The sequence below is a fragment of the Zonotrichia albicollis genome, chromosome 2, assembly GCF_047830755.1.
Source record: "Zonotrichia albicollis isolate bZonAlb1 chromosome 2, bZonAlb1.hap1, whole genome shotgun sequence".
NCBI classification, from domain to species: Eukaryota; Metazoa; Chordata; class Aves; order Passeriformes; family Passerellidae; genus Zonotrichia; species Zonotrichia albicollis.
In genome coordinates this window covers 79,923,949-79,951,191 of record NC_133820.1, presented here as the reverse complement: position 1 = coordinate 79,951,191, position 27,243 = coordinate 79,923,949, and the positions used below count along the sequence as shown (strand labels likewise).

The 27,243-nt window shown below is 39.6% G+C and overlaps 1 protein-coding gene across 7 annotated transcripts in view; it reads left to right on the top strand.

Moving 5' to 3' along the window:
- The window catches only part of TBC1D4 (TBC1 domain family member 4), a 112,651-nt gene that overhangs the window by 73,144 nt on the left and 12,264 nt on the right, over nt 1-27,243 (top strand). For 5 of the 7 annotated variants that reach the window (XM_074535530.1, XM_074535533.1, XM_014267390.3 and 2 more), the window contains 11 exons: nt 2,282-2,386; nt 4,810-4,942; nt 6,686-6,777; nt 7,556-7,666; nt 8,341-8,460; nt 11,944-12,018; nt 12,989-13,215; nt 15,115-15,264; nt 21,351-21,511; nt 22,422-22,631; nt 26,191-26,349. In XM_074535530.1, the coding sequence (XP_074391631.1) occupies nt 2,282-2,386; nt 4,810-4,942; nt 6,686-6,777; nt 7,556-7,666; nt 8,341-8,460; nt 11,944-12,018; nt 12,989-13,215; nt 15,115-15,264; nt 21,351-21,511; nt 22,422-22,631; nt 26,191-26,349 (1,543 nt within the window). Of the gene's footprint in view, nt 1-2,281; nt 2,387-4,809; nt 4,943-6,685; nt 6,778-7,555; nt 7,667-8,340; nt 8,461-11,943; nt 12,019-12,988; nt 13,216-15,114; nt 15,265-21,350; nt 21,512-22,421; nt 22,632-24,508; nt 24,543-26,190; nt 26,350-27,243 lie in introns of those variants that run through there. The other 2 variants (XM_014267392.3, XM_014267394.3) reach the window with 2 other exon arrangements.

The following is a 27,243-nucleotide window of genomic DNA, read 5'->3' as shown; positions in this document are numbered from 1 at the left end:
TGAAACCGTTACTTTAGAGAAGTCGAGGGGACTCTGTATTCAATAGAAATAAAATATTAATTTGTTCAAGACTAAGCATTGGTTGCATAAACTTCATCAGTACTTCCTTTAAGAACTGGGTGCTAGCCCCAGGGCTTCTCTGTTACAGATTTATAGGGCAGTGATTTACTATGTATTGTGGGACTGTGGCTTAGGAATATTTGTCCTTCCAAACTTCACAAACAATGAAAAGGAGATGTCATTGCCAGTTTGCAATCTGGATTCTCTTAGTCTGGTCTAATGTCGTAGGAAGGGGACCAGGACACCAGATGGTTCATCACAGGTCCCGTTTATTAAAGAAAGCATCAAACACTTATACAGCAAATAATAAGCTTATGAATATTCTGTAAGCCAAGCAATCTATTGGTTAAACTATACCATGAACTCTTCCTCATTCCTTAGGGGTTGTATCTCTCTTTTCTCATGTCTCTTTCACTGTTTGTTATCCTACTACAGCTAGGCCCAAGGTACACACTGTCTTTGCAGGTGCAGGACTTGGAATTAACCACGGGTTTGTACTTTTCCAGTCTTTAGCCAGCCAAACTCCCAACAGTCTAATAAAGGTATTTTTTATCCTATAGCTTAAGCATGGTTGAGCTGCTGCATTCATGTAATTATCCACACTCCTTATAATTGTCAAGCAGCAGACATAATTGATGATAAGCCTCTGTGTGCAGTCTAAACTCAGATATCAAATAGCTTTAGAAATTTTTTTTGTTGGAGCTTTCTCCTTGAGGGAACCCAGAACAACAGAAAACTTGCCTCTGTTGTCATGACCTCTTAAAGCCACCGTCTTAAAGAAATGTGATGGAAGTGCTGTTGATTTAGGAACATGCTGTCCTATTTGTGCTTCAGTAGGGCAAGTGTCACATCTGTCTCCCCCCTCAAATGTTCTCCTGCGGAGACTGAGAAGTCAAGACAGCAGTAGACTTGTTCAGGCACTGTCAGTAAGGAGGGAACTGGCATCTCACCAAACCACCTTTAATAATTGTTTTCTTGCAAAACAGAGCTCAACACTTCACTGTTCTGTAGATCAACATGTGTATACATCTGACCTTTTTTATTTTATGCTTTTGAAGACTTCATCTGTCACAAGAAAATGAAGTCAAGATTAGTTGGACTATGGTTCAGCTAATGCAATTTGTGTCGTCTTAACAACCCCCTGCACCTTTTAAGTTTTATGTGGCACAAAAGTGACTTTTGGAATTTTGTTTTTAAAAACAACAGTGTGTAGTGACAATATGTTCAGTTTGTCATGTACTGGATTTCCAATTTTGTCTAGAGTGTTTTCTGTCGTGACAGGCAAGTTGCTTTGCCTCCTCCTCTCTTTTATGGTATAGGTGTTTTCTTTGGAGATGGATCCAAGCAACCGTGTTCTGATTTTTGTTGTATTTGAACCTGAGAGATTAGGCTTTCATTTGGAGAAAATCTACTATTTCCATACTCAGATGATAAAAACATTGGCAAAAGCTTTAACAATAGTGAGTCATGTTCCATGAATTGAGACTGGGAATATAGTGCTTCTTAGGAAGCAGCTGTCTTTGATCTTCTCAGTGCTGTTTTTAGCAAGGCAGCGTTCCCTGTCAAGCTGTTATACTAAGATCTTGGACAAAAGTGTCAGTAGTAATGTGTAGTAAGTCTTGAAACTTCTGGTATGTAACTCAGTCTCAAAGAATTTATTTCAGAATTTGGTTGGAATTCTGTAGGTTGCCACTTATTCCCTCGTTTTTGTTTTTTTTTTGTTTATCTGTGTTTTTTTTAGGTTTTGGGTGGGGTTTTTTTTTTTTTTTTTTTTACTTTGTTTTTGTTGTTGTTTTGGGGTTTTTGTTTTGTTTTGGGTTTTTTTTTTGGCTTTTGGGATTTTTTTTTGCGTAGTCCTAACACAGGAAAGCAAGAGTCTGCTCATACCCTGATACTTCTCCAATCCTGTGTTTTAGCATGGCTTATAAAATTAAATTTTCACTGTGGAGGCAATTCCAAATCCAACCCAGCAGTCTTCAGTTTGCTTTTTTTTTTTTTTTCAGTTTTACTGATGGTATAAGTTCGGTCCGGATTTATTGCCATATAACTTTGGTTTTTATTATATAAAGATCTTTACCTAAATACAAAAAGCAATTTAAAAATAATTATACTACTTGTAAAATAGAACATTACAGGGGTATGCATTTATAGTTACTCAATTTTTTGGAAACTCTACTTGTTTATAAAATTGTCCACTCATGCTATTTTTAATTTCTTTTAGGGTATAAAACACGTTGATCACTTTGGTTTTATTTGCCGAGAATCTGTGGAATCTGGGTTAAGCCAGTATATTTGCTATGTGTTCCAGTGTGCAAATGAGTCTCTGGTGAGTATTTATTGATGATCCCGACCATTTCATCAGAGCATTTCCAAGGCATTTCCTGAACAATAGGAACTCTGTCATTGTGCTGTGTCAGCTGAGCCCCAGTGCTCACATCTGCTCAGGTGCAGGATGTCAGCTGTGCACATGCAAATTTGCAGTAGGAAAAGTGAGCATTCTGTTCATACACAGCCATATCCTGCTACTCTGCTGATGCAGTAACAAATAGATGAATCCATATGGCTGTGTGACTGTGAGCATATAAAACCCAAACATACCCTTCACGGTTGGGTTTAAACTACTGGCTGATCCTGCATGTGTCTTAAGCCACATCTGGCTTTAGCTTTTTTCCTGTAGTCTGTTTTGTTCCTCAGGAGAAGAACACAGCAGCATCTGATCACAGAAGAAGAAAACTATAGATATTCATGCATGTATGAAACTATAAAAAAGTACACTGAACAGTGTATGAAGTATGTATCAATTAACTGAAGTTCCAGATATCATTGATTTTACTGATAACAGGTAGCTTAATAGTGTGAAATGCATACAGGAAATAATTTTGACTACTCAATTTTTATTTTAAAACTGACACTTTAAAAGAAGTTGTTTCCTGTTCTGAATTGCATTTGTTTGACGGTGCTGGTAACAGCTGCTAACTCTTTCTCAGATAAACTTAAAAATCACTTTTTTAGCTAGCTGAAAATGTAATTTGTTAATCTATTCAATCTCCTAGTTTGAGAGTGAATAGATTTGCATCAGTAAAACTTCAAACAGCCAACAGCTCTAGATGTACCATGACAGCTGAAGCTGCATTTTTGTCAAAATGGGAGCTTGCTATGAGATCAGCTTTATCATTGTAATAACAGAAAATGTTATATCTGACCTATTGATAAATCTGACCATTCATAATTCAGAGGCTTAAGTGCTGTACAAAACCCCCGTGTTTTTATGAACCTCTTTGCTTTTTCTAGTACTGATTTCTGTGTGTGTGCCCACACTGCAATATGAAATAAACTTTCCTGAGCTACTTTTGGATGCAACCACTGAGGGACCTTGGTGGCAGTTTGACTGTGGCAGGGCAGACCTTTCCAGGTTCCCCACTGCCAGCCAGGCTGTGCTGGGAGGCTTGGGTACATTTGCTCTAAGCCTACTTTCAGGTTGTGCTATGGTTCTTATGATTTTAGGATAGTCTTAAATCTGTATGCTTAGCCCTGTTCTGTGGATCTTGCATTGGAGAGGGATTGTAGCCAACTTAAAAAACTTCCCAGTCCATGTTGCAAGATGGACATGCACTGTTCAATGTTCTGATTTATTGCTAAGAAGAGAAGGCACTCAGAAATTATTGGTAATGCTTAGAACCGTGAGGCTTAAAGCAAACAAAAAAAACCTACACATACTGGAACACAAACTAGTTCAAATTTCTATATTCGGGTTCCCTTTCTACTTCTTTTTCATTTTCTCTCCCAGGTGACAGACCCCCCAAAAAACGTCTGTATGTTTTTAATGTTAAACTCTCTGGTTTTGGTCTCAAATATTAAAGCTTTCTTCTTCCTGCTTATAAAACAGAGTAACAAGCAGAGTGGGGACCCAATTCTGAAGCAGAATACTGATTTTGTTCCTAAAATTGTTCTCAGACTGCTGTCTCCTTTCCTTGCTAATGCTGGGACTGAGCAAACAGCTTTTAATAAGCACTGTATTTCCCTGAAATACAGAGAGGGGAGCTCCAAGTGCTTTGTGTGCCAGGTCTGGGAGCATATTTGAATGAATGTGGAGAAATGCTGTGAGCTCAACCCGTGTTAGATACAAGCTGAGCTTTTCTGAGCTGCTGTGTGGGAACATAGCAGCACTGCTGTGTTGGTGGGAGCAGGAAAGGAAGGATCAGGGCAGGCCAGCGGTGCCTAGAGCTGTGTAGTGATTGTGATGAAGCTGGTGGGCACTCTGGGATCCCGCAGGAAAGGGAACTGCTGTGGGAAGCTCCTGTCTGGCAGCAGGGATGGGTGTGTGGGGGTTGCTGCTAAAATGGTTTAGTGGTGGGACGACAGAGGTTAAGAGGGAGCATGTGCAGTTTACAGGAGAGACTTGAAGCTAAAGAAATTAATGCTTTTTATTTACCCAGCATATTGTCAAGCCAAAAATTCTCACTTATAGTTTCAAAAAATAGTGGGTGCTTTCCCAGCAAGCTTGAGTAGCTGCAGTTAGACATCAAAATTACACTGTCTGGCAGAACTTAAAGATAGTGATCATCTACAAAAAAGGCAGAAAGCTGGGAATTCAACCATGATCTCTTTAAAAAACAGCAAATGGGTTTCTATGGTTTTGTCTTTTCCTTTAATTGTAAAGCACCTGTCTGAGATGTGATTTATAAATCTAGTTTTGTATATATGGCATGTATTTTTGTTTATATACTCTTTCCCCTCCTTCCCATACAGGTTGATGAGGTAATGCTGACCCTGAAGCAAGCCTTCAGCACTGCTGCAGCCCTGCAAAATGCCAAGACACAGATCAAACTGTGTGAGGCCTGCCCTATGCATTCATTGCACAAACTCTGTGAAAGAATTGAAGGTAGCAGCTGAGTTTATCTTCTAATTGTGGTTTGCTGATTTTTCTAGAAGAATAACTTAGACAATATAAGAGCAGAGGTAGAAGTATCCCAGTATGCAATTCCTACTGTCACTTTGCATCCTCTGTATTTAGGTGGAGAGTTAACAGTAGTGATACTGCAACAGAATATGGAGTTGCTTCTGCTATAAATACATACTCTTTCATCATCATACCTTTGTTAAGCAGAGCAGCAAAACCCACCAGTTGACCTTCCATTTGTTTGGGTTTTTTTTTTTTTCCCCTCAAGTTGCACGCTTTCAAAATGACTCATGAAAAGATAATCATGATCAAAAAGGATCTTTCTTTCCTGTGTGCTCCTTCTTTCCTGTGTGGGGTTATTTTTTCCTTCTTTGTATTTATTCCCTCACACACTTCAAGATCTTGTTATATTATAGGAAAATAAATTATTAAGTCAGGAGATTAATATCTAATCAAGAAAATTAAGACAACACCCTACATTCAGGTAGGAGTAGACAAACTTTTGTAATGTCTCTGGAAGTATGCTAGAACACATGCAAAAAGTCTTACAAGATAGAATTTTTAAAATAAAAAGTTAGGATTCTGTTTTTATAATCATTCTGCTAGGTGTTCTTCCAAAGCATTGTATGCAAAAACAAAAAGTAAGTATGTAATAAAAAGCAAATAGTCAAGTATTTTCTGGTGTGGTTATGGTGGTGCTTGATATTTACAGTTCTCCCATTCATTGAAAGTCACTGCTGCCACTTGCTTCCCTCTGGTGGATGAAAAGTCAAGTGTAAAATCTTAGTGGGGTGAAATTTTCCTCATCTATGACTTATAGTTTCTGGGTATAACAACAGGTATTCAGAAGTGGCTAAGCTGGGAAAGTTTTCTGTAAATCATCAACTACAGAGGCTGCTGTATAAGGCAGTGTAAGTAATTTGAAAAGTAGCCAGTATCAAAATAAAATCTTCTTTTGGGGCAACAACTAGAGTACTGTAGCAGTAGTAGTTTCATAAACTTTCTACTTAGTGACTGAAAAACTTATTTTAATGTCTCTTTTTTTTATCCATCTGCTTTGAGTCTAGAAGTTTAGCAAAATCAAACCTAAAGCTGCATGATTTTGAAAAAAATTATTTTATTTGTTCTGATTGCAATTTTCTATGAATGATATCTACCTTAGATAGAAAACAATCTTCATCTGGTTCAAGAGGTTTGTTTTCACTCACATTTTTTGTTGCTTCCTAGAATTACCTCTGTGACAAAATATGCACTTTGTTGAGTGCCAGAAATCCTTTCCTTTATTCTCAATTTTCTTCCTTATTCTTAATTTTTCAGTTAAAACCATATGAAATCTTCCAAGTGTCCAGTGTATTGATTATCTCTCCCGTTACAACCTTGATCTGTTTATTTCCTCCTCTTCTCCCATACAGTTGTCAGGCTTCCAGCTGTCAGTGATCTCTTGGCATTAGGACAGAAGCCATTGGTGGGGTAGGGAGCACAACCTTTTACACAGGAGCCAGCTACCTAGCTGCTGATGGTTATATTTTTGTTGCTAATGAAAGGAAGCAAAGCCATGTGGTTTAGCAAAACCTCAATTATTTTATGATATATGTAAGTAGGATATACAATTGTCATACATCTAACTTGTATAAGTTAGAAGGTTTATATCTTCTACTGTCATTTTGCTCAAAAAGTGTTCTGAGAGTTCATTTGAGAATCTTTAATGGTCCATTCTTTTCCTAGGACTCTATCCACCAAGAGCCAAACTTGTAATTCAGAGACATCTGTCATCGCTGACTGACAATGAGCAAGCAGACATTTTCGAACGTGTTCAGGTAGTACCTTAGAAGCTGTTCTTCCTAATTTGAGGAAAACCATGATAAAATGGACTAAATATTTTTGCTTTTGATTTGTTTGGTTTGTTGTGTAGTTGATCTAGAATTTATTATTTTTCCACCAAAAATCATACTGAAATAGCATGCTCCAATTTAAACTTATGTGTGATACATCTCTGTTGGAAAAGTTTTCTTTCCCAAATTTGCTGAGATCCTCTGTGTTCTTATGTAGACTATTTTTATTGTTCTGAGCTTAGTTTTTCACCTGTAAACAAGTTTCCCTGCTTGAAAGTGACGTGGGAGTAGGCTGAGAGCAGGAGGGACATGCAAGTATCAGGAATATGTCTGGCATCTTCACAATTTGTCTTTTTGACTTATTTTGGCCCATCATTCTGATGTAAGCTGTTGTACTCTAGTGGATGAAGTCTAAATTATACAATGATTTAGGCTTCCAGAGGATGTGCTCCCCTCTGGATTCCTGAAGAACAGAGTGGCTTGGTTTCCTTGTTCCGCTTAGAGGGCTGTATAATAACAGGCTTGGAAAATAAAATGTATGGGTGTAAGGCTCCCTTCTCTCTACAGCCTGCAATATTTTTCAGTTTTTGTTCTACCTTGCCCAGGAGTGTGAAGGCACACCAAATTGCAATTCGACATAATAACAGTGCACTCTGGTGTTTGGTGTATCAATATATTAATTTCAAGGAATACCTACATAGGAAGGAAAAATAAACAAATCATGACTTGAAAGAAAACCTCCTTTCTTTGCTGTTACTGACAGAAAATGAAGCCTGAAAATGACCAGGAAGAAAATGAACTTGTGATCTTACACCTCCGTCAGCTCTGTGAGACTAAGCAGAAAACGCACATCCACATTGGTGAAGCGCCGTCGGTAAAGCTTGGTTTTATTATATTACTTTAATATTTTTTATTATTCCTCTTCCCCTTTCCAGACTATTAATATGCTGTTTCAATTACTTGTAGGACCACTGCTCAATTTCTTCAGGAGTACCTGAAGCTGGGTATTACAATTAAGAAAGGACTATACAGGAAAAAAAATCTGATTTAATTCATAGTGGCTTTCCTGAGTTTTATAGGTTGAGGGGACATGACAGGAAGAAAGACAACCAATGAATTTTATGTCTGTATTTCCTTATAGTGTGAGGGTAACTCTTCTTTTTCTTTCCCCTTTGATCTGCATGCCCAAGCAATAATATCTGGGACTGAAGAGGGCATTTGTTTTAGTTTAAACTGTGAACTTATCTTGCAAAGGGAATGGGCAACAGTGTTGTTAAATTGATATGCCTTTACAATATAGTCCTTCAGATGAAATGTGCCTTTAACTGTGGGTTTGTTTGTTTGTTTGGGAGACTGTTTTGGTTTTTTGTTTGGGGTTTTTCTTTTTGGAAAGAGGGTAGTGCGTTTGTGGTGTTTTTTTTTTTTTTAATAAGGCCAAGGGTATTTTGTTTCTTATGTAACTTGGTTCAGCTCTAGTCTTTGGAAATAGTCTTCACAATTAAAAAAAGATTTGCCAAAGCTGAATGGTGTCCTTGCTTATTTCAACAGGTCATTTCTAACAGTGCAATTCCAGAAAGCACCACCAGTGGTGGCCGGTTTAAACTTGACATTCTGAAAAACAAGGCAAAGAAATCCTTGACTAGCTCTCTGGAAAATATCTTTTCAAGGGTAAGTTTAACAACTCATTATCATCAGCTGTCCCAGATATCCTTGACAGCAGAGACTTATCAGATTTTTCTTTGTTTTGTCCTCAATATGATAAATGCTTAATGAAGCAATATCCCTGTTGTGAAATCTGAGAGTTACAGCTGGGTTGATTGTGATTTAACTTTAAGAAAGTTTACTGTAAGGCCACACATATTGAGGGGAAAAAAGGACAAATTTCAGAATAATGAACATTCATTGCAGGTGGCAAGTGAGCTAGCTGGGTATTGTTGCATGTGTTGCTTCAGAATAGAATTCAGTCAGGATGGTTGCATGATCCCATAAAGAGACATGTTATTGGTTTTGCAAAGGGTAAATAAATGTGCCTGCATATATAGGAAATCTCTCTATTTAGAGAAGCAATACCTTCCAGCTCATAGATAAAATTGCTCATATTAGGCAGTAAGAATCTTTAGAAGCTAGTAACAAAGTTCCTTTTGCAGGAGGGGGGGAAGCAAAAGTCTTAAAAAGTGAGCTGATATTCATTTTAATGTTCCTAGCCAGATATGATGTGAAATTACGGATAATGACTGAGACTCTCTTACATTAAATAGTCTTTTGGTAAAGAGGTCTGAATGGCAAATTTTGCTTAGTGCCCTCTGCTCAGAAGGATGAGTCAGAGAAGAGGCATATGGAAAACTACCTGAAGAAGGCTGTGTGCCTGTATGTCATTACAGAGGAAATGTGATGAGCTGAGCACAGGATAATTCAGACCAGTGACATTAAGTTCCTTCTACTAGTAACTTCAAAAGACTGTACTTGTCCTGCAGTTTACATGGACATGCCATAAAGTAACCTACAAATGTAGGGTGCTCCCTGTAATGGAAATAGAATACTCTAAGCCAGAGAGAATCCTTAGAATTTACAGGTAGGTGTCAATTTGATCTAGGACTAAAACTAGTATTAAACTTTCCTGGTCAAATTTGACCTCTCTTGTGTAGCAGATTTTACAAACTAGGAACTTGATCTGAATATGGAGATAGAGAAAGGTGACTGTGTGTAAAAGAGAGCAAAAGAGTGATGGCAGTCAGAAAATTTGAGTAATTTCAGCAGTTTGGAATATCATCAAATGGTGACAGCTACAGTTGTGCCTTTGATGTGTCTGGTTTCTTTTCCACATCTAAGGGACATGTGACTGGCAAGTGATCTAACTCTAGTGGTGGGTCACTAACCCTGTGGTGACTGTGAAAGAAGTCATCACTGAAATAAAGCTTTTACAGCCATGCTGGCGCTCCAGTCATGTCAAGGAAGTCATTTGGATGAAATACACTGCTTAAATTGAAAACTCTCTGAAGGGAAATTTCTTATAAATAGATGTTAGGGGGTGTTTGGTATAGTATGTTTCTTCTCACCAGGGCCACTGAGACATGCTGCATATTATAATATAAGTCTCTACCACAGCCCATGATTGAATTCAAGAGAAGGGGACACCTGAAACAAAATGAGGGCCATTTCAAGTTTGCTGTTTATGAAGTGGATTTGTGATTGTGAGAAAGGTCACCTCATCTTTACCTTGACAGTACAATAGATCAGGAGCAGCAGTGAGTCATGATACACATAGGGGTTCATCCTTGCAGATTCACCTAAAGGTTACACAGTAGAAGACCGAGAAAAATTACTTGGGGTGCAGCTCAACCACTGATTATTTGTTTAAAGCAGGTACATGCAAGTGTCTCTGTGCAGGTGTGCTGTGTGTTATGTGCATACATGTGATACACAGTGACTGTTTGAGTAGTTCTTATTCTTTATCAGGCTATTACAACAAGCCTCACATGTCATGGTTAATTCTTAAAGGTATTAAAACGCTAAATACCTATTGATGTGGTGGATTTTCCCCTCCTTAAGCCAGGTGCAGATGGTATTGATTCAATAGAGCTAATTATACATAAGTTGCCATCTTTATTTAAAAGTAGATTTAGTAACAGAGGGACCAAGAAAGAACTGAAATTAATTTTGGTGTTTTTTTTTTTTTTAAAGGGACATTCAGCATGTTTTATAGATAATTTTTTTTTAAAAAAAAGTTACAAGTCAGTGTAAATTTGGGAGAGTCTTAGACTGCCTCAATCTTAGAAAAGTTAGAAAGAAGTATGTAGTAACCAGTAACTAGGAACAATTTAAGTGGACGGCTTCTTAGCTAGGTAAATAGCATCAAGTGTCATTTTAAGCCACTCACTACTTGCCTTAGGAAACTTGTTGGTTTCTGTTCCCTGGCTTCACATAGTCCCAGAGGAATGTCACTTTTTCACTTGTTTGTTTTGCTGGACTGATCTTGTTTTTGTGAGGTTTGAACCAGAAACAGGCTTCCTAATGAGGTACCTCAGAGAAACAAATATAACCTTTCTTTGACCTCTTGAACAGATTTCATCCACTCCATGCTGCACTAACCTTTTCTGTTGTTGTTCTTTCTTAACCAAAAAGTCCTTCTTAAAGTGCCAAAAGTGTGCATTTTCAAAGGTAGTGAGAAACTTCCAACTTATACTTTGCTTTTGGTTTTTTGGGAGATCAAGTGAAGAGATGCTTCAGGCAGAGTGTTTATTGGTAATGCACTTAGGTGGGATAATGTACTTAAAGGGCACTCTAAGTCTTGAAAATAACTCTTACCGGGAAAAAGTAGGCTAAATAAATTCTGGTGATGTTGACAAAACTTCCCCTGGAGCTGCAAGCATACCAAGAGGAGCTCTGTCTATAATTTTCCAAAAACCTAGGCTATTTTTCTCCTCATAAAGTACTGAAAGTAACTTGCTTCAGCAGTCAGAAGTGTCCAACAGCAAACATAACCAGGGACTTAACATTAGGAGAGAAAGCTAGTCAAAAGTGTTGTGGATCTATTGCCTTTTCTTGTGAAACTGAAGGACTGTTAAAAATTCAGCAAAAATCCTTCAGCATAGATTTCTAGCAAATTTGCATCAGGCTTATCTGCATTATAAATAAAAAATCTTGTCTCGTCTGGTGGTATTTGGCTGGATTTGCTGCCAAGAGAGCATTTCTCCCCCGTTTTAGTACTTTTACTCCTTTTGCCCAGGTGGACTTAATGTCTGAAATGTTCAGATATTGATCAACTGTATCTCACTGGACTGTAGTGTGTCAGGAGCATCCATCAGGAGCACTGCTTCACAGTACTGAAATTTGGAATTTTTTGAACTGAGCTGTTTAAGCCAACTTAGCTTTTTTGCCTCAGAAGTGTCAGGAAATACTCACTTGCCTCAAACAATGGAGTGCAGGGTTAAAACTCCTGGGAGCAATGTGGGAGAAGATGCAGTTTGGCCAGCTAAAGATCCCGCTTTCTTGTCAAGACCAGTGCTTGACCCGTGATCTTTGGTCTTCTGTCAGCCATGTCACATGCCTGAACTGTCCTGTGTTCACCTGTGCAGGTGTTGCCATCTTTGCCTAACCTTCAGGAAAAGAGGAAGAGGACCAGATTAACTTTCTTGCCTTTTTTTCTCGCAGGGAGCCAACAGGATGCGAGGGCGCCTGGGAAGCGTGGACAGCTTTGAGCGCTGCAGCAGCCTGGCCCCTGACAGAGTACGTAAGGAGCTTAGCTCAGACCCCTACACAGCTCTCAGTGCAGCGTAGATACAGCACTCTGCTTTCATTTGAAGGAAGTAGAACAAAGCACATCAACTTACAAAACTCAAAGATATTTCCACTGGGAGGCAGAGGGTGTAAGAAAGCTGGGGTTTATGTTGACTCAAAGCTTCAGCTTTAATCTGATTGCCAGTCCTTTTTTCATACACTTCCTTTGCTTTTACAAAAAGCAAGGAATTTCTGGTTTCTGCCTTGTTTTAGTGAAGTAATTAAGTAACGTCATGTCTCAACAAAAGGAAGGGCTCTGAAGGTGAAGAATCCTTTCTGTAAGTAATAGTTGCTTTAGGGAAGTAAGAATTTTTGACCTAAGCCCAGCTGTTGGGGATGCTGTATGGTAGCAAGAGGGCGGAACTCTGTTCACTTTCTTTTTATTTCCTGTTTTTAAAGTTTTACCTCACATGTGGGTTGGTTGCTGGTGTTCCCAGGAGGTGAAGATTCTGTTTTGGTTTTCCTGCTACAGTTACTCATAAACTGGCTGTGTAGTAACAGTCTCTCTTCCAGGATGTCGCTGTGACGGTACAGGAAGTATGCTCGCGATATGTCGAGGAAACTAGCTAAAAGCAGTTTCCCTAGCCTTTTCCATTCCTGTGTTTTCCTGAAAGAGACACAAGTCTGGCAGCTGGAATGCCAGTGCCTGTGAGAGGATGCCTGCAGTAGTTAGTATGTTGTTTGTGCTGTGTATACGGTTGTATTCCTCCCTCCGCTTTCACTTTTTGGAAGACGGACGCTGCTGGTTTGGAGCGAACTCTCAGAGGATGTCTGGTTTGGGTGATAATTAGCATACAATAGGCCATGACCCAGAAGGGGGAGAGGCTTTGGTGCCCTGCTGCTGGCTGCCTGTGGGTTAAGTGAGAGCTCTCACAGGGCACAGATCCTCAGGCCTTACTCCGCCAGCACTTCCTTTCAGGACACTTCTCCGGGCGATTCCCCGCCAGCGACTCCTCCAGCGTCCCCCGTGTCCTCGGCCTGGCAGACGTTTCCCGAGGAAGGCTCGGACTCTCCCCAGTTCAGGAGGCGCGCGCACACCTTCAGCCACCCGCCCAGCAGCGCCCGACGCAGGATCACCTTCCAGAACGGCAGGTCCCAGAGCGCCCGCTCCCCGCTGCTGCGCCAGAACGGCCTGGAGGCGCCCAGGTGAGTGAGCCTGGGAGCCTGGGCATGCCTGGGAGCCAGGGCACACCAAGTGAGTGAGGGAGCCAGGGCAGCCATGCCATTGCCCGCAGCCCCCTGCCTGCCCTGGGCAGGCTGCAGCAGCCCTGCTTCTGGCAAAGTACAAGAGGAGCTTAGCTCAGGTTGGTTTCTGCACCTCTCCAGGGTTGGTTTGTTCATTTATTTATTTATTTTCAGCCTGTCTTCTCTGCCTCTGAGTAGTTTGGTACTTTGCAGTAACTTCATAGTCCCTCAATTAGTGGTTCAGGGGAGACGTCAATCCATCAAATTGATGATTCAGCCAGATGCCCACGCCAATCTGTTTATTTATTTATTCGAGCCTTTGTGGCAGTCTTGTTCGTCAGACCTTTTGGAAAACAGGCTCTCAGTGCTTTAAGTGGCAGAGATGGCAGCCTGAAACTTTGATGCCAGGGTGAAAAGGGCACTAACAGCTTCAAATGTCTGTAGTCATGTTAGTCAAATCTCACAGAGAGTATGTCCAGCGTTAAAACTGGTGAGGAGTCTTGCAAAAGGACATAAGGATTAAGCACATCCACTGAGGCATGTGATTTCCCTATTTGCCTTTCTCCAGAGCTTCCCTCTGTAGCTTCCCTCTGTAACTTCTTTCTGCTTCCTTTTTGGAGACTCTCCAGCTATTAACATATGGAACACTGTTCCTTCAGGAGTTCCTTCACTCAGCAGATGATGTCCCCACAGTTCACTGTGGGCCTCTTTGGTTGTGCCTTCTTTTTCTCCTCTAGGCTGGCTACCTGCAGGAAGTGACTATACAAACTCCAAACCCTTTACAAAACTCAGGTCCAGATGAGCTGAACTTTTTGGTGTTGGAGCAAAAGTTTTTTGCTCCGGGGAACACATTCTACAACCTGTTTGCTGTTTCAGTGCTTGGCTGTAATTCTGTTTGTGGGCTCTTTCTAAAAATGGCTTTAAATAGTAATTTGTCACCTATTTGATGTCTACATTAAAATATCAGCATGAGTGCTGCATCAGCTTGTAGAGAAGGGTAACAAATTTTATTCTGTTTTAACGGAATGGAAGGGAGTGAAGGGTAAGAAAGTAGTTTTTGTTACACTGTGTTTCTAGAGAAGTAAATAATGTGTTTTTTACTGAGATAAACTTTTTTTCCCACTGACTGTGTTGTATGCAAACAGGAAACCCTGACAGTTCAAAGTGAAGGACTTGCTGACTGTATTACTTTGAAATAACTTGTAAAAAGTCACTGATTAAGTGGCATCAGCAGATTTTCAGTCAAAACAGTTTGTAGCAGCGTGGTTCTAGGCTGGAATTTTTCATTCTTTCCTTCTGAGGATTAGTCATAAATGTTCTGCAAAAGAAACTGAATTAATTTTTATGTCCTCTCCAGTACTTGTCACTGCTACTAAGTAATGTTTAACTGTGGAGTAGGACTGCCTTTCTTAATTTAGTTACTTCACAAAAATTTATCCCGGAGGACTGCATTTACATAATCTCTACTTCCTAATGTGTTGTTTACAAAGGTAAAAGAAAACTAAAGGGGAAGAAACAATGTGGTTTATATTATTGGAAGAAGGTGTCTAAGGATATTCTCTGAATGTTTAAGAGATTCCTTTTCCGAATATGCTTTGGGAATAAATAAAGCTAAAGAAATAAGGTGGTCTCCCTGTTCTGCAATGTCATTGAGAAGTTTTTAATAGAAATCAGCTCTAACAGCAAAATCAATATCCCCAAGGAGCCTGCCTAGGAATCCATGAGGTACATTTTATCTTCTGGCAAACCAAGTTAATGTAAGGCCAGATGAGGTATTTGACCGGTGTCTCTAATCTGGTTTTGTTGCTGTATCTGAATCCGTGCTGACCCCTCTGCTGTGTTCTCTTGTTGCCTGCACAGTCCTGTGGTCGGGCTTCGGCGCACTCTCAGTGAGAGTGAATCTGCGTCACCTGGTCTCCCCTCCTCTCTCTCTGCCCCTTCTTTCCTGAAAACCATTTACCAGGGCTCAGGAAGGTTGCTCCAGCACCCAGAAAGTGACCTCTCCAAGAGGTGAGAGCGTTGTCTCCTGCCTAGTTCTCCAGTGCCACTAGCTTAACAGCAGGATTCCCGGTGGAATGCAGCACATGGCATCTCTCCCACTCTGCCTTGTGCTCCTGCATTTCTAACAGACTCCCGTGATGCAAATGGGCAAACAGGCTTTTGGATCAAAAAGCCTGTTAAAACTTGAGGCTTCTGTGCTGACATCAAGTAGCTGTCACCTATTTCTGTTGCAGTGTTGCAAATCTGCTGCATTGGTTTGTCACATGAAATGCAATGGATTTTAGGAGTGTTATGCCAATTTAATGCTTTCTTTGCTGAATGCAAACCAGCATGTGTTGCCATGATCACTGGCATGTGAAAATAAGAAAAGAGCAGTGTGAAAAGTGTACAGTACTAATGTGGGATGCCTGTGCATGAGGAAGGGGAAACACCAAGTTAACTGGGTGATACTAACTCTGAGATGTTTAGAGAGAATTAACAAATAACTTCCAGCTGAAGAGGATTTGGGAAGAAGCAAAGGTATGAAAAGGGGCAAAAATTCCCCCAAACCCATCTCTTACAGGCTATCTCTAATTTGGGTTCCAGTCCAGCTTTGTTTCTGTGTTCCCTTTAGACATCAGAGTTGGTCCAAGCTGAAAAAATGCCCAGCTCAGTTTCTGCAGGCAATGGACAACATTAAACCCAGCTTTCTGGGTTTTGGAAATGAAGGATTGAGTATTGTATGAAAACTGTATTTTAATGCCAAACTGAAATTGGAAATCTCTGAGATACTTCTTTTGGCATTGGTTATGCAGGCAGTTCAATTGCTGTGTTTCATTATAGTGGAGTTTTAAACTCTTGGGGTGGGGAGATCTTCAAGGGGTAATTCCCAGAAGACCACTATGTTTCTACAAAGTTTTACAATATACACATTTCTGATACCACTTGATCTTTCATTTGTATGGAGACTCTTGTGAAAGTGGGATCTCAGTAGCTACAGGTCTTTCTTGGGAGCAAGTGGGCCTGAGCTGTCATGGTGAGGAAATGGCAATAGCAGGAGTACACTGATAGCATCTAGTTGGGTTTGTGAAGGGAATGCAGCAGATACAGTCAGAAAGAAGCGCTGAATGAATAATACTGATGTGGTAAGGGTCACTGAGGTAATCCATCACTTCAGCTGGCTAATGGAGAATGAAATATAACGTCCAACTAGCAGTGGCCAAAACTTGCAAATGTATGTTATGCTGTCAGGTGTAGGAATGAGAGGAAGTTCTGATTTTTTACATCAGAACTTCCTCTCATTCCTTATGACAAGAACGTCTTTTCTTGTGGATTGCTTCTTTGGTTCGTTGGGGTTTCTTCCTTTGGTTCTCCTTCTCAGAGAGGACCACCATCTATCCCAATAAGATCAGTGTGAGGTGTTTTTGGCATTCTCATGTGAGTGAGTGCATGATAGGTTGGAATTCATCACAGTGTGTCAGTGCTTTGCAATCTGCAGACTATAAGCTGTTTGACTGTTAGGAATCCTAATTAAAACTTCAGTGCATTTTCCAGAATAATCGTGGTCACTGTGCATTCATGAAGTGTGGAATTGCTATTGCACAGGAGAAGAATTCTGTAGAGTCTCTCTTCTTTATCATATAGCTTTGAGATTACACATGGTGCAGCAGGCAGCGTTTCTTGGTGTTCTGGCAAACTTCAATGTGCAAGAGCAGAGACAGTTTCAGTTGGAATTCATTTTAGAAAGAGTTTTGAACTGTAGCAGTCAGATGGGCTTATGCAAAGAGTATGTTATAGAATGGCATGAGATTTTTTTTTTTGTTTGTTTTAATTTTTTTAGAGTGTTTTATTGAATCACTTGGGTTGGAAGGGACCATAAAGATAATTTAGTTACCGCCCCCCCCATACAGTTCCTTTCTTTAAGAAATCAACAGTATAGTGAATTTTGGCATCATAATATTTATGTTGATGCCAAAATGAATATTTTCAGAATGTTTCAGCCTTCAGAATGTTTTTATAGCATTGTCAATATATTTCTCTGGAGAGAAGGCTGGGATGGAAATGGTCTCCACATAATCTTGACTTTTGACAAGTGTGTTGTGCAACATTGAACAGAATTGCAGATAAGGATTAAAAAAATCTGGTCAACGTAAAGGTAAACAAGACTTTTAAATATAAACACTAAAGCAACACTTTTAAAAATGGAGCAATCTTCAGCGTAGGTTTGACTAGCCCACAATTTCTCTGTTCATTGTGTTGCTGTGCAAGGATAATTTAAGCTGAATTTTAACAGATTCCATTTTTAAAACAGCTTTATGTCTCATGAAGGAAGTAAAATACTTGAGAATATTCTTTAAATAAAATAGCAGAAAATAATTATTCAGAATAAAAATATATGACAGGAGTGAGAACCAACAGAGGGGTGTAAGCTGATAGAAACTGGTTTTTCTTCTTCCCAGAAGTGAGGAATGCTTCGAGTAGTAGTCTTACATATAGGTCTGCCAACTTAAGTGCTGGGAAGTTGAATTCTGTACTTGTTCTGGGGATTTTGTACCATCTCAGCCTCCAAATTGTAAAGTAGGTTGCATTTATTCAGTTGCTGCTTAGAGCAATCAAGAAGAGACATTGAAATGAAAGCAAAAATGGGAAAAATACAAGTCTTGGCATGAGCAACAGCAGTATTTATTCACAAGTCATTTAGCTTTCATGGGCTCAAGTGCAAAATAATTCAGGTAAGTATTATGTAAAGAGTTCATAAGAAATGAGAGGGTAACATTGTGGTTTTTAAGATATCAGTCTTTGGGAGCATTTTGAAGAACAGTTTTGGGAAGAGATGTAGACAATTAAAACTAAGCAATGTGAATATTTGTAATCTGACCAATTTTTTGAGATTTCTTCTTTCTTTCCTTTTTATTTTCTTCCCCTGAAGTAGCTGTCATGCTGTGCATTATCTGATAGAATAGTGAATGGGTGAAACTGAGTTGCAGTTACCTGAGATAAAATCTTACATGATCAGTACTCTGTACTCTTGAGTACTTGGGGTATTGCTTCAAACAGCTTCAGGGTGAAAGCAGAGACTGAAATATTTGAGGCATTATACTGAATGTACAGCTGCTCACTTTTTATTGTATACAAGCTGATAAATGTGTTTTGGTTTCTGTATTGGGTCAGAAGTGTAGGGTAAGTAGCCCTGCAGAGAACCATCATTTTCCAAACTGACTTGTGATGCATATGTCTTAAATACAGAATATTACATTGTTAGCTTTTTGCAGTGATTCTTCCATTAGGTGACCTTGCAGCATGTTTCCCTTGTAGATGGGAAGATGTCCACCTAAGATGTGTGTGTAGGTGGTAGTGAAAACTCTGCTCTGCTTTTCCATGGTAATGACTGAGCTCTATTTAAGAAGTTGTTTTTCCTGTTTTGGAGATTCATTGGCTTTGTCTCTCCACTCACATTAATAAACCTCTTCATTTTGTGGGAGCTGATAGCTAATTTTTTTTTCTTTACCCCACCCTAACCCCACCCCACCTTTTCTCACCCTGTTTAGAGAAACTTTTTGCACCAACCTCCTGAATCTTTTCATTAGGGTAGGAGATCCTACCATTTTACTCTGACTTCTTCCTACTTTTGCTTTGTTAGGGTATTTTTTCACACTTTCAGATCTGATACTAAGCTAGGAGTTGTCTGTCTTGAAATGAGGAAACTCTCTTTGCTCCCTTTCTAGCCTCCCTTTCTAAATCTTGGTGTTTTCCTGGGTTAATATGACAAGGTGTGTTTCTGAGCATTGCAAAAGTTTTCCTCTAAACACTTACTCTTTGAAAGCTCTTTGAAAGAGAAGGTGATTAGTATTAGTTGCTTAAAGTGACAGGGGATTTTTTTGAAGGGAGGATTTAACAAGAGAAATACAGGTCTTCAGAGCAGTATGATTTGCATGCTTCATGAGGTAGCATATGTGATTAGTTCATCTCAATGTAAATTCCACGACTCAAATGTTGTAAACAGGTTAGTTTCATACCCTAAAATAGCCACCTTCTTATTCTGACTTTTCTGTGAATTTTACTGCTCTAAATTGAACACTATTCCTAGGACTGTCTAGAAGCCCAGTAGCTGAACATAGATTTTTGTACATAGCAGCATAAAAGAACTTTTCATTCCCTTGTTATGTAGTGTCTGTTTAGTAAGCCAAATGACTCAGTTTTTGTGTTATAACATGATGATATGTAGGACTTGAAATAGCAAGAAGTAGCTGTGATGCAGTTATTTATAGAAACATAAGTTAGAATTATATATATCCAAACTCAGTACCCCATTTCCAAGAGCTGGACTGAAATACCTTTGAAAAACAGGTTCAGAATGTTACAGTCTAAGTAGTCTGTGTTTGGCTACCATGAGCAGTGGTGACCCATCATCATCAGAGACACAGAGTTAGACAAAGAAGGTTGTCACAGTTGCTGTTTAGGTTAGAGCAGCATGGGGATCTACTTAGACCACCCACCAATAAACAGTGTGATGCTATAGGGAGCTGGGGCACCATGGAAGCTGAATCAGGAGTGGAGGACAGTTCAGACCGTGTGTCATCCAGGGCTCCCGCTGGTAGAGCTGTTCTTAGAGCCGGGGTTGGTGCCTTGTGCTGGGTAGGTGAGTTTGAAGTCATGGCTATTTCTCTGCCAGGGTACAGAAGGAGGGTCTGATACCTTGGTATGACAGGGAGTCTGGTTGGTCACTCAGGCTCACAAATATCAGGGAGCTGTTGTAGGTCATTAGCATAGTGACTGCTTTGGTGACCAAAAAGGCCAGTCCTAGCTTGGTGAATTCAGCACATTCATTGAGCACTGAGTTTTAGTTATAAAGTGCTGATTAAGATAGTATAGCTGGTAGATTGGTATAGCTGAAACTTCATTGTCCTCCCTTGCAGATCTTTCCTGTGCAAGCCAGATGTGGGGGGATGGACTCCAGCTGCAAACTGCCATCACCTGCAACTGCCTTCCCCCTAAAAACATAGTGAACATGCTGGGCTTTCCTTTCATCTAACTTTTTAGGATCCTTGCACTATAGTATTGAAATTTTTTACAGGATGAAGGTTTAAGTGTAGCTACTGTTTGGATATAGCAGTTTTCCCTGTGATGAAGGTGAAGCTGTAGAAACAGATTCCTCTGATGCTCTCTTCCTAAAAGCTTGTAATTGTGCCTTGTGCTGTTGAATTTACATGGAAGGATTAGTGGCAGATAATCAATGTGCCCATTGCTATACAGTATCTGTGCACCTAATTTGCTACCACAAATGCAAAATTCTGAAATATTTCTGAAATTGGATAAAGTACGTATGAAAGCTAAATGTCTTCTCCTCTGGCAGTAGTCAGTAGAAAGGTGTATTTGGTGTGTCCTCCCTGTAAAGCTTTTCTGTATCCTCTCCTTGTTTCTTCCAGCAGCATAAGATTAAGTTATTAATTATTAAAATTAAAGTGCAATTATATTTCTACTTGGCATATGGGGAGAAGATTTGCCCTCTGTTTCAGGGTCTGTTCCTACAGCTGATGAAACATGAGGACATGTGTCCCCATTTATCCAAGTGAAGCATACACTTCTTGAAGCCTAGGAAAGAGACTATATGGGAAGGCAGAACATTGTCTCCAATGAAATATTCACCTGTGAGCTCAGCATGACATTTGAAATGGCACTAAATGGAGTGTTGTGCTCCACTGGAGCACCCATCTCTGCTTTTAGAGGTGTTACATCAGATCACTCGCAGAAGACTGATGTGTAGCAAAACAAAACCCATTGCTGTCAAAGTTAGAGGCAAAGTATTACCATATTTCTCTCTTAGCTTCTCAAAAAGTTAAGCTTTTATTCTGAACTTCCAGCTGAGCCCTGTATGAATCCTATGAATGCTTCCTGGTGGTATATAGTGCAAACTTCACAGCACTGTGCACAAGAAAACAATGGGGCACTTCAGCATTTGAGGTGAAGCTCACACACAGCACGCTTTGCTTTCTTAAGCTTCCCCACAAATACTCCTGCAGGTTTGGTTATACATTAGACAGAGTTAATAAAGGGTTTTTTTTCCCCTACAAGGAATACTGATTTTAAATACCCCATCTGCTTTTTTTTTCCTTCAGTGATGGGGAGGGAAAGAAAAGAACATCAACCTTCTGCAGCAGTGAATCTCTAAATGCTGCAGGGGCCACGCTCACACCTCGCCGCATCTCCTGGCGGCGGAGAATATTCCTGCAGGTAGCTTCACCTATGAATAAATCTCCTTCCAAGATGCAGCATCCAGGTCTGTGTGTGCTTTTAAAGAAAATAAACAAGCAGTTGTTACTTAATGTTGTAGTGAACTGCAGCATGTGATAATAAGAAAGGGAGAAGGGAGTCAGTGTGGTACAACATTCATGCTAGAACCTCGCCAGAGATCAGTTGTGCTCATTTGGCTTTAGACTATGTAGGTTGTTGTTGTTTTGAAGAGAGGATTTTAGCATCAAAGTCAAATGAATTGCAATCTGCCATAGCTGCTGTACCAAAGGAAATTAGGACAGGTCTCTTACTGACAATAATATTTTTAACAGTTAAGAAATTTTTACCCTGACCTGTGTACATAATAGGAGTATTTGGTAAGTTTTATATCTTGTCCTTGTAGTGCACATAGCACCTGTTGATTGTGTTAATAATTCTTACAGCTTTAAGCCATTTAAGTTAGAAACTCCTGAAATAGCTGAAACCATGCTATTCATAAATTCCCATTTGGCAGAAATCAAAACCATAGGCAAATGGTAAGCTCTATATTTAGTGACCACAAAGTGCTATAGCACTCTCTGTAGTGCAGTTAGCAGGTGGAAAAAGTAGCTTTAATATAGAACCCATGGTAAATCATAGCAGTAAACAAGTTCAACAGTAGAGGAGGCTTTATGGATAAATGTCTTGTGGTAACTGGATGGAGCTGGCAGGGGAATGGGTTGAAATATTGGATGACTCTTTATCTTACTCTAGTTGATTTAAATATAACTTTATTAATGTAAACAAAACACTTAAGAAAAAGATTCTCTACTGTTGCACTGCATTTTCTCTGGTTTTGGAATCAGCAAGTCACTGCTGGATGTGAAAGACAGATATTTTTGTTCTGCTATGACATAGATTTTCATGATGTGTCTTACAATCTGAGTTTACTGTAATAGCTTTCTGATTCTTTGCAGATGGTCATGATGGATGTGAATTGTTACCTTTATCCCCTCTTGCTCCACCCCTGGAGGAAGACCCTCTTGTTCTAGTATTGCAAAATGAGGATGGTCCAGATAAAACTGGAGAGAGGAAAAACTCAGAAGAACTACAAAGTCTGTGGAGAAAAGCCATCCATCAACAAATTCTGTTACTTCGAATGGAAAAAGAAAACCAGAAGCTGGAAGGTTAGCTATTTAGAAAATACCCGTAAAAGCTATTGCAGATTCTGCTGCCTGAAGATGCAAATTGTTCTGGTGTTGGGGCACCTCGAACAGAGATGTGGTTCTGTAACTTTTTAGTTAACAGTACTAGAAAAAACCTGTGTTTTCCTAGTCCTGTCTCACAGTCTACCACGTTTTCTGTCTACCTGACTTTAAATGAGTAATCTTAGTGACAGAAGAAAGTGATAAAATTTCCTTTTTGGATGCATGTTACACAAAGGATGTCTGTGTTGTATCTGTCTGAGTCTAGGGGTTCTAATGTGAAGCTGAGTGAGGAGAACAGGTGCTGTGTGAACACTTAGGTGTGGTAAACCTTACCCTTTCTATCTCGTTTCAGTCCTTTGCAGCTCATGGCCTTTCTCTCCAGGCTTTTTGTTCTTCATTAACCACATCACAGTGGTAATTTATTAATGCTTGAATCCAAATATGATTTTTGAGCAACTTTCTCTTGAGGTATGTCTGGTTTTTTGGAACATGAGCACTGTACACTGACAATTGAGTGCTGTTAGTGAGGGATCTAAAGTTGACCATTCTGATTGTCAACTGCCTCAGCTTCTGGCTAGGACATTTTATTAAGGCTGATCAAGATTCACACAAATACAAGATGGGATGCAATGTCTATCCTAGCATACATAATTCTTCAGTATAATAGACAGTATAATAGACTACCAGCTCTTGGTGTCAGTTGAAAATTCCAAGTGTCCTCTCTACAACTGCTGCCTTCATCTTCTCCTTTACGCTGTATAACCTATCTGGTAGTCTGATTCTTCACACTACCATACTACTTCAAACATAATGATCTTGTTAAGATCAGTTAACTCTTTTTCCTTCTTTAGGCTAGCTTACTGGGAAGGCAGGGAGAGGAAAGAAAAGCATCAGGACAGAAGCCTTTCCGTGTCCCTGCAAGCATACATCCTTGAATGTACTTCATACACATGTAGTGTATTTCTCAGTGCTGTTTCTCTCTACAGTTTGTCTCCCTGTTGACACACAGTTCTGTGGAAACTCCTAGGGAACATCTAGAGAGAACAGCCAAAAATCTTCATTTTGTAAGCCATTTTAGCAAATAGTCTATTTTTGTGGGATGAGGAAGCTGGAGATCTGCTGTGGTGACTAATTTAATGTTATTCCCTCTGATACTTCGAATTGCTGAGGGATAAACTCTTTGCTATATTTACCTGTGGCTGAGGGTACTGAAAACTGTTAAATCACTCCAGTTCCTTAGGACTGAGTTACAAGTTGCTTCCATTCTGTAACATGTAGAAATCAAGTTCTTCCTGCCTGATCATTCATGGTGAAAACAGGAGTGTTGGCAGTGGAGATGCCAAACTGGCACACATTTGCCAGCCCACATTCTTGGTTCATGCTCTGAGGAGCAGGTCTCCATTCTTGTATTCAGGTTCATGAGTACACTTGCTGAAACTGATGCTCTTGCTAGCTAGAATTCATCATCTTATTTTGAAAGGGTGAAAAGTAAACTGTTCTAACACCTATCTCTAGGTTTCCTTCCTGTGGTCTGTTATAACACAGGCCATTTTATGGACAGGACATGGGCAGAGCTGATACATTCCAAACAAGCATAGATTCACCTGGTTCTTTGCATCCTAGCTTACAATTAAATGTACATTTCAGTAAAGGGAAATGCAGTAACAGAAATGCAGAAATTTCTTTACTTGAAGTCAGATTCCTAGCTGGGAATATATTAGCTGTATATATTAGACTGGTTTAAGGCTTGAATTGCTTTGAAACTGTTTCTAGTGGATTTCTGTTAATCATTTGTTGACTTTTATGCACCAAATATTAATAGAACTTCTTTTCCTATTCCTTTTGCTGTCGAGGAGACTTGAATGCTATTAGTTCTTTATTTTACAGAAGGTAAGTTCTGTCAGTAGCACAAACTTTCTTTTCCTTTTTCTTTCTTTTTTTCTGAGAATCTAGAAGTTCCTTTTTCCAGTAGGTCACCTAGAAACATAAGAGCTGCAAAAAGTAGCAGGCCACCTAGCAATGATTAGGAAAAATGTTAACAAGGAAGGTTGAAAACAATGAAGGATGGGGTAGTAGGGAGTATGATCGACAGGCAAACTTGCTGGCTTTCACAGGGCTACCTGCACAGTTAATGTGGGAGTTTATTGTCACACTGAAATATGTTACTGCTGGCTTGGATCTGTTGCATGCTGCTTACAGGAGTGAGGATTTTTGGGTGAAATCATACAGCAGTAGGGCGGCATTTGGAATCACCTCAGATGAACTGCAAATTCCTGTGGTAAGATCACACTCCTATTTTATGGCACTACACCTTGCATAATACCTGCTTCTGCAGGGGCCCCTGTAGTCTTGAGTGGGTAAGATCTCAAAGGTGTAACATTGGGGTTTTGGAAATAATTTGTAATTTTTGGAGTGGACTAGGCAATGATCCAATTGATCCAATGATCCAATTGATCTAGCTGAAGTGAGATGAGTAGGCAAAGGAACAGATGGTCTTGTTTTGCAGGATGTATAAAACGTGAGCAAGAGTTTGCTTTCACCTAGAGGTGAAGATGGGAAAGGGGATACATTTGTAAGAGAAAGGGGGCTTCTGCAAGAAGTGGTTGCACAGATCAAGACAATTTGGGATAAACTCAGCTGCATCTCAGAGGTGATGTTGTGAAATGTACAGTTCACTCCAGTGACAGTTAAACAAATCTCTCTAAATTAAGACATATTCAAGTCTTGGTTTCAGTTTTTTGTACCAGTAGTTAGAGGAACTGGAGTGTTTTTCTGCTTGTGCATCATAAATAATAAAATACCCAGACTTAATTTCTTAGTAATGGAAATGAAAACTGCTTCTCCATGAAATGCCAGGGTGACAATGCAGCTTTATTTCAGTAGTAGTGTAATAAATACTTTGTACCAGGTAGTCCTATGCTGCAAAGCTTCTAAGTTTATAACAGCAAGAGTTCTGTGCTTCAGCACAGATGTGTCTTTCTGGATATTGTTCATGGTGGTTCATTCTGTTTGCACTAGTCTGCCTGATGATGCCAGTGCCAGGAGCTCTTCTTGCTCTCTTAAGGGACATGTAAGAACTGGAATCAGTGTGACAGATTTCAGTTTAGAAGGCTTGCCTAACTTGCTTGCCTAAATCTCTAATACAAACATTCACATATTTGGGACTTTCCATACTCAAAACAGTTGTAATGTTCAATAAAAACAAGAATAAAATTATCAAAGGTGTTTTTGCAGAGCAGGTGCTGTGAGGTTTTGTTTAGTGGATTTTTTTTCCCCCAGCTTAAAAAATATTTTTATGTGCTTCATGGATTGCTAATATTCATGACCCAGTAAGAGAAGTTAAATTGTTATATGCAACATCTTATGACAACTGTCCCAAACTAAGCTATAAACTAAAGAATTCTAGGTGTATTTATCACCAGATTGTTGGATATATATATATATATCTACGTTTAATGGGGTTATGTGTATTTGTTATCTTGTAATTTTCTGATATTCTGATTTTTCATGTGGTCTTCCTTTTTCTTCTGTGTTCTAGCAAGCAGAGATGAGCTCCAATCAAGAAAAGTAAAACTGGACTATGATGAAGTTGGCACATGTCAGAAAGATGCCATAAATATTTGGGATAAGAAGTTACTAAACTGCAGAGCCAAAATCCGATGCGACATGGAAGATATTCATTCCACTTTAAAAGAAGGTATTTATGTAGGAGAGCTTTTAGCTCTGAAGTATCAAGATCATATTTTTTGCTCCCTTCTGATACCAACAGAAATCAGCAATACACTTTTTCCAGCAGCAAAAAACTGCCTTCTTTTCACAAAGGTGCTGCCTTCTCCTGCAGAACAGAAAATAAGTTCTGCTGTGTCTGCAGGTTGCAATGTCAGCAATGCCAAAACATGTATAGTCATACTCCTGAAAGTAGCATCTTGTTTCCATGTGTCATTACATTCAAGATTGAACTTGGAGCCTCTGCAGCCAATGCTATGACCTTTTGGTTTCTGCTCAGTGGATTTAATTCTGAGTTTCAGATGTTCTGATTTTATTTGCTTACTGAGACAGCAAGACCATAATGTCTGCTGTGGACTGTGCCCAAAACCTAGAGGAATCAGAGCCAAGTTTTGGAGAGTCTGGAATATGGTCACTTTGTATTTCATTTCCTGGAGTGAAAGGCTGGGAATTTTGTCTTGAAGTAGATATTCCTGTGGACTAGCCATAGGCCAAGAGGATATTCAAAGGGTCTTGTTAGTATAATGCAGCTGTGGGCCTGATTGCACTGCTCTGCTCTCTTCCATGGAATCTCATGTCTGTGTTACAGATGCTGAAAAATAATTCAGTGTAATCTGGCTGTGGTACAGAAGGGAAGTTTAAATTGCTACCACAGTAAATTATTGTAGATATAAGGCAGTTCCTTTTAGTGACCTGCAGAAGCCTGCCAACAAATTATTTACCTTGATACCCTGTTTTCTGCTGTTGGATTGCAGTTCAGAGTTGGGAACAAGGATATGGCTATTAACTTGTCTTCTTGTTAAATAATTGTTTACCTGGAAGGTATTAGTAGAGTTGACATTTTGACTTTCAAAGCTGGTTTACA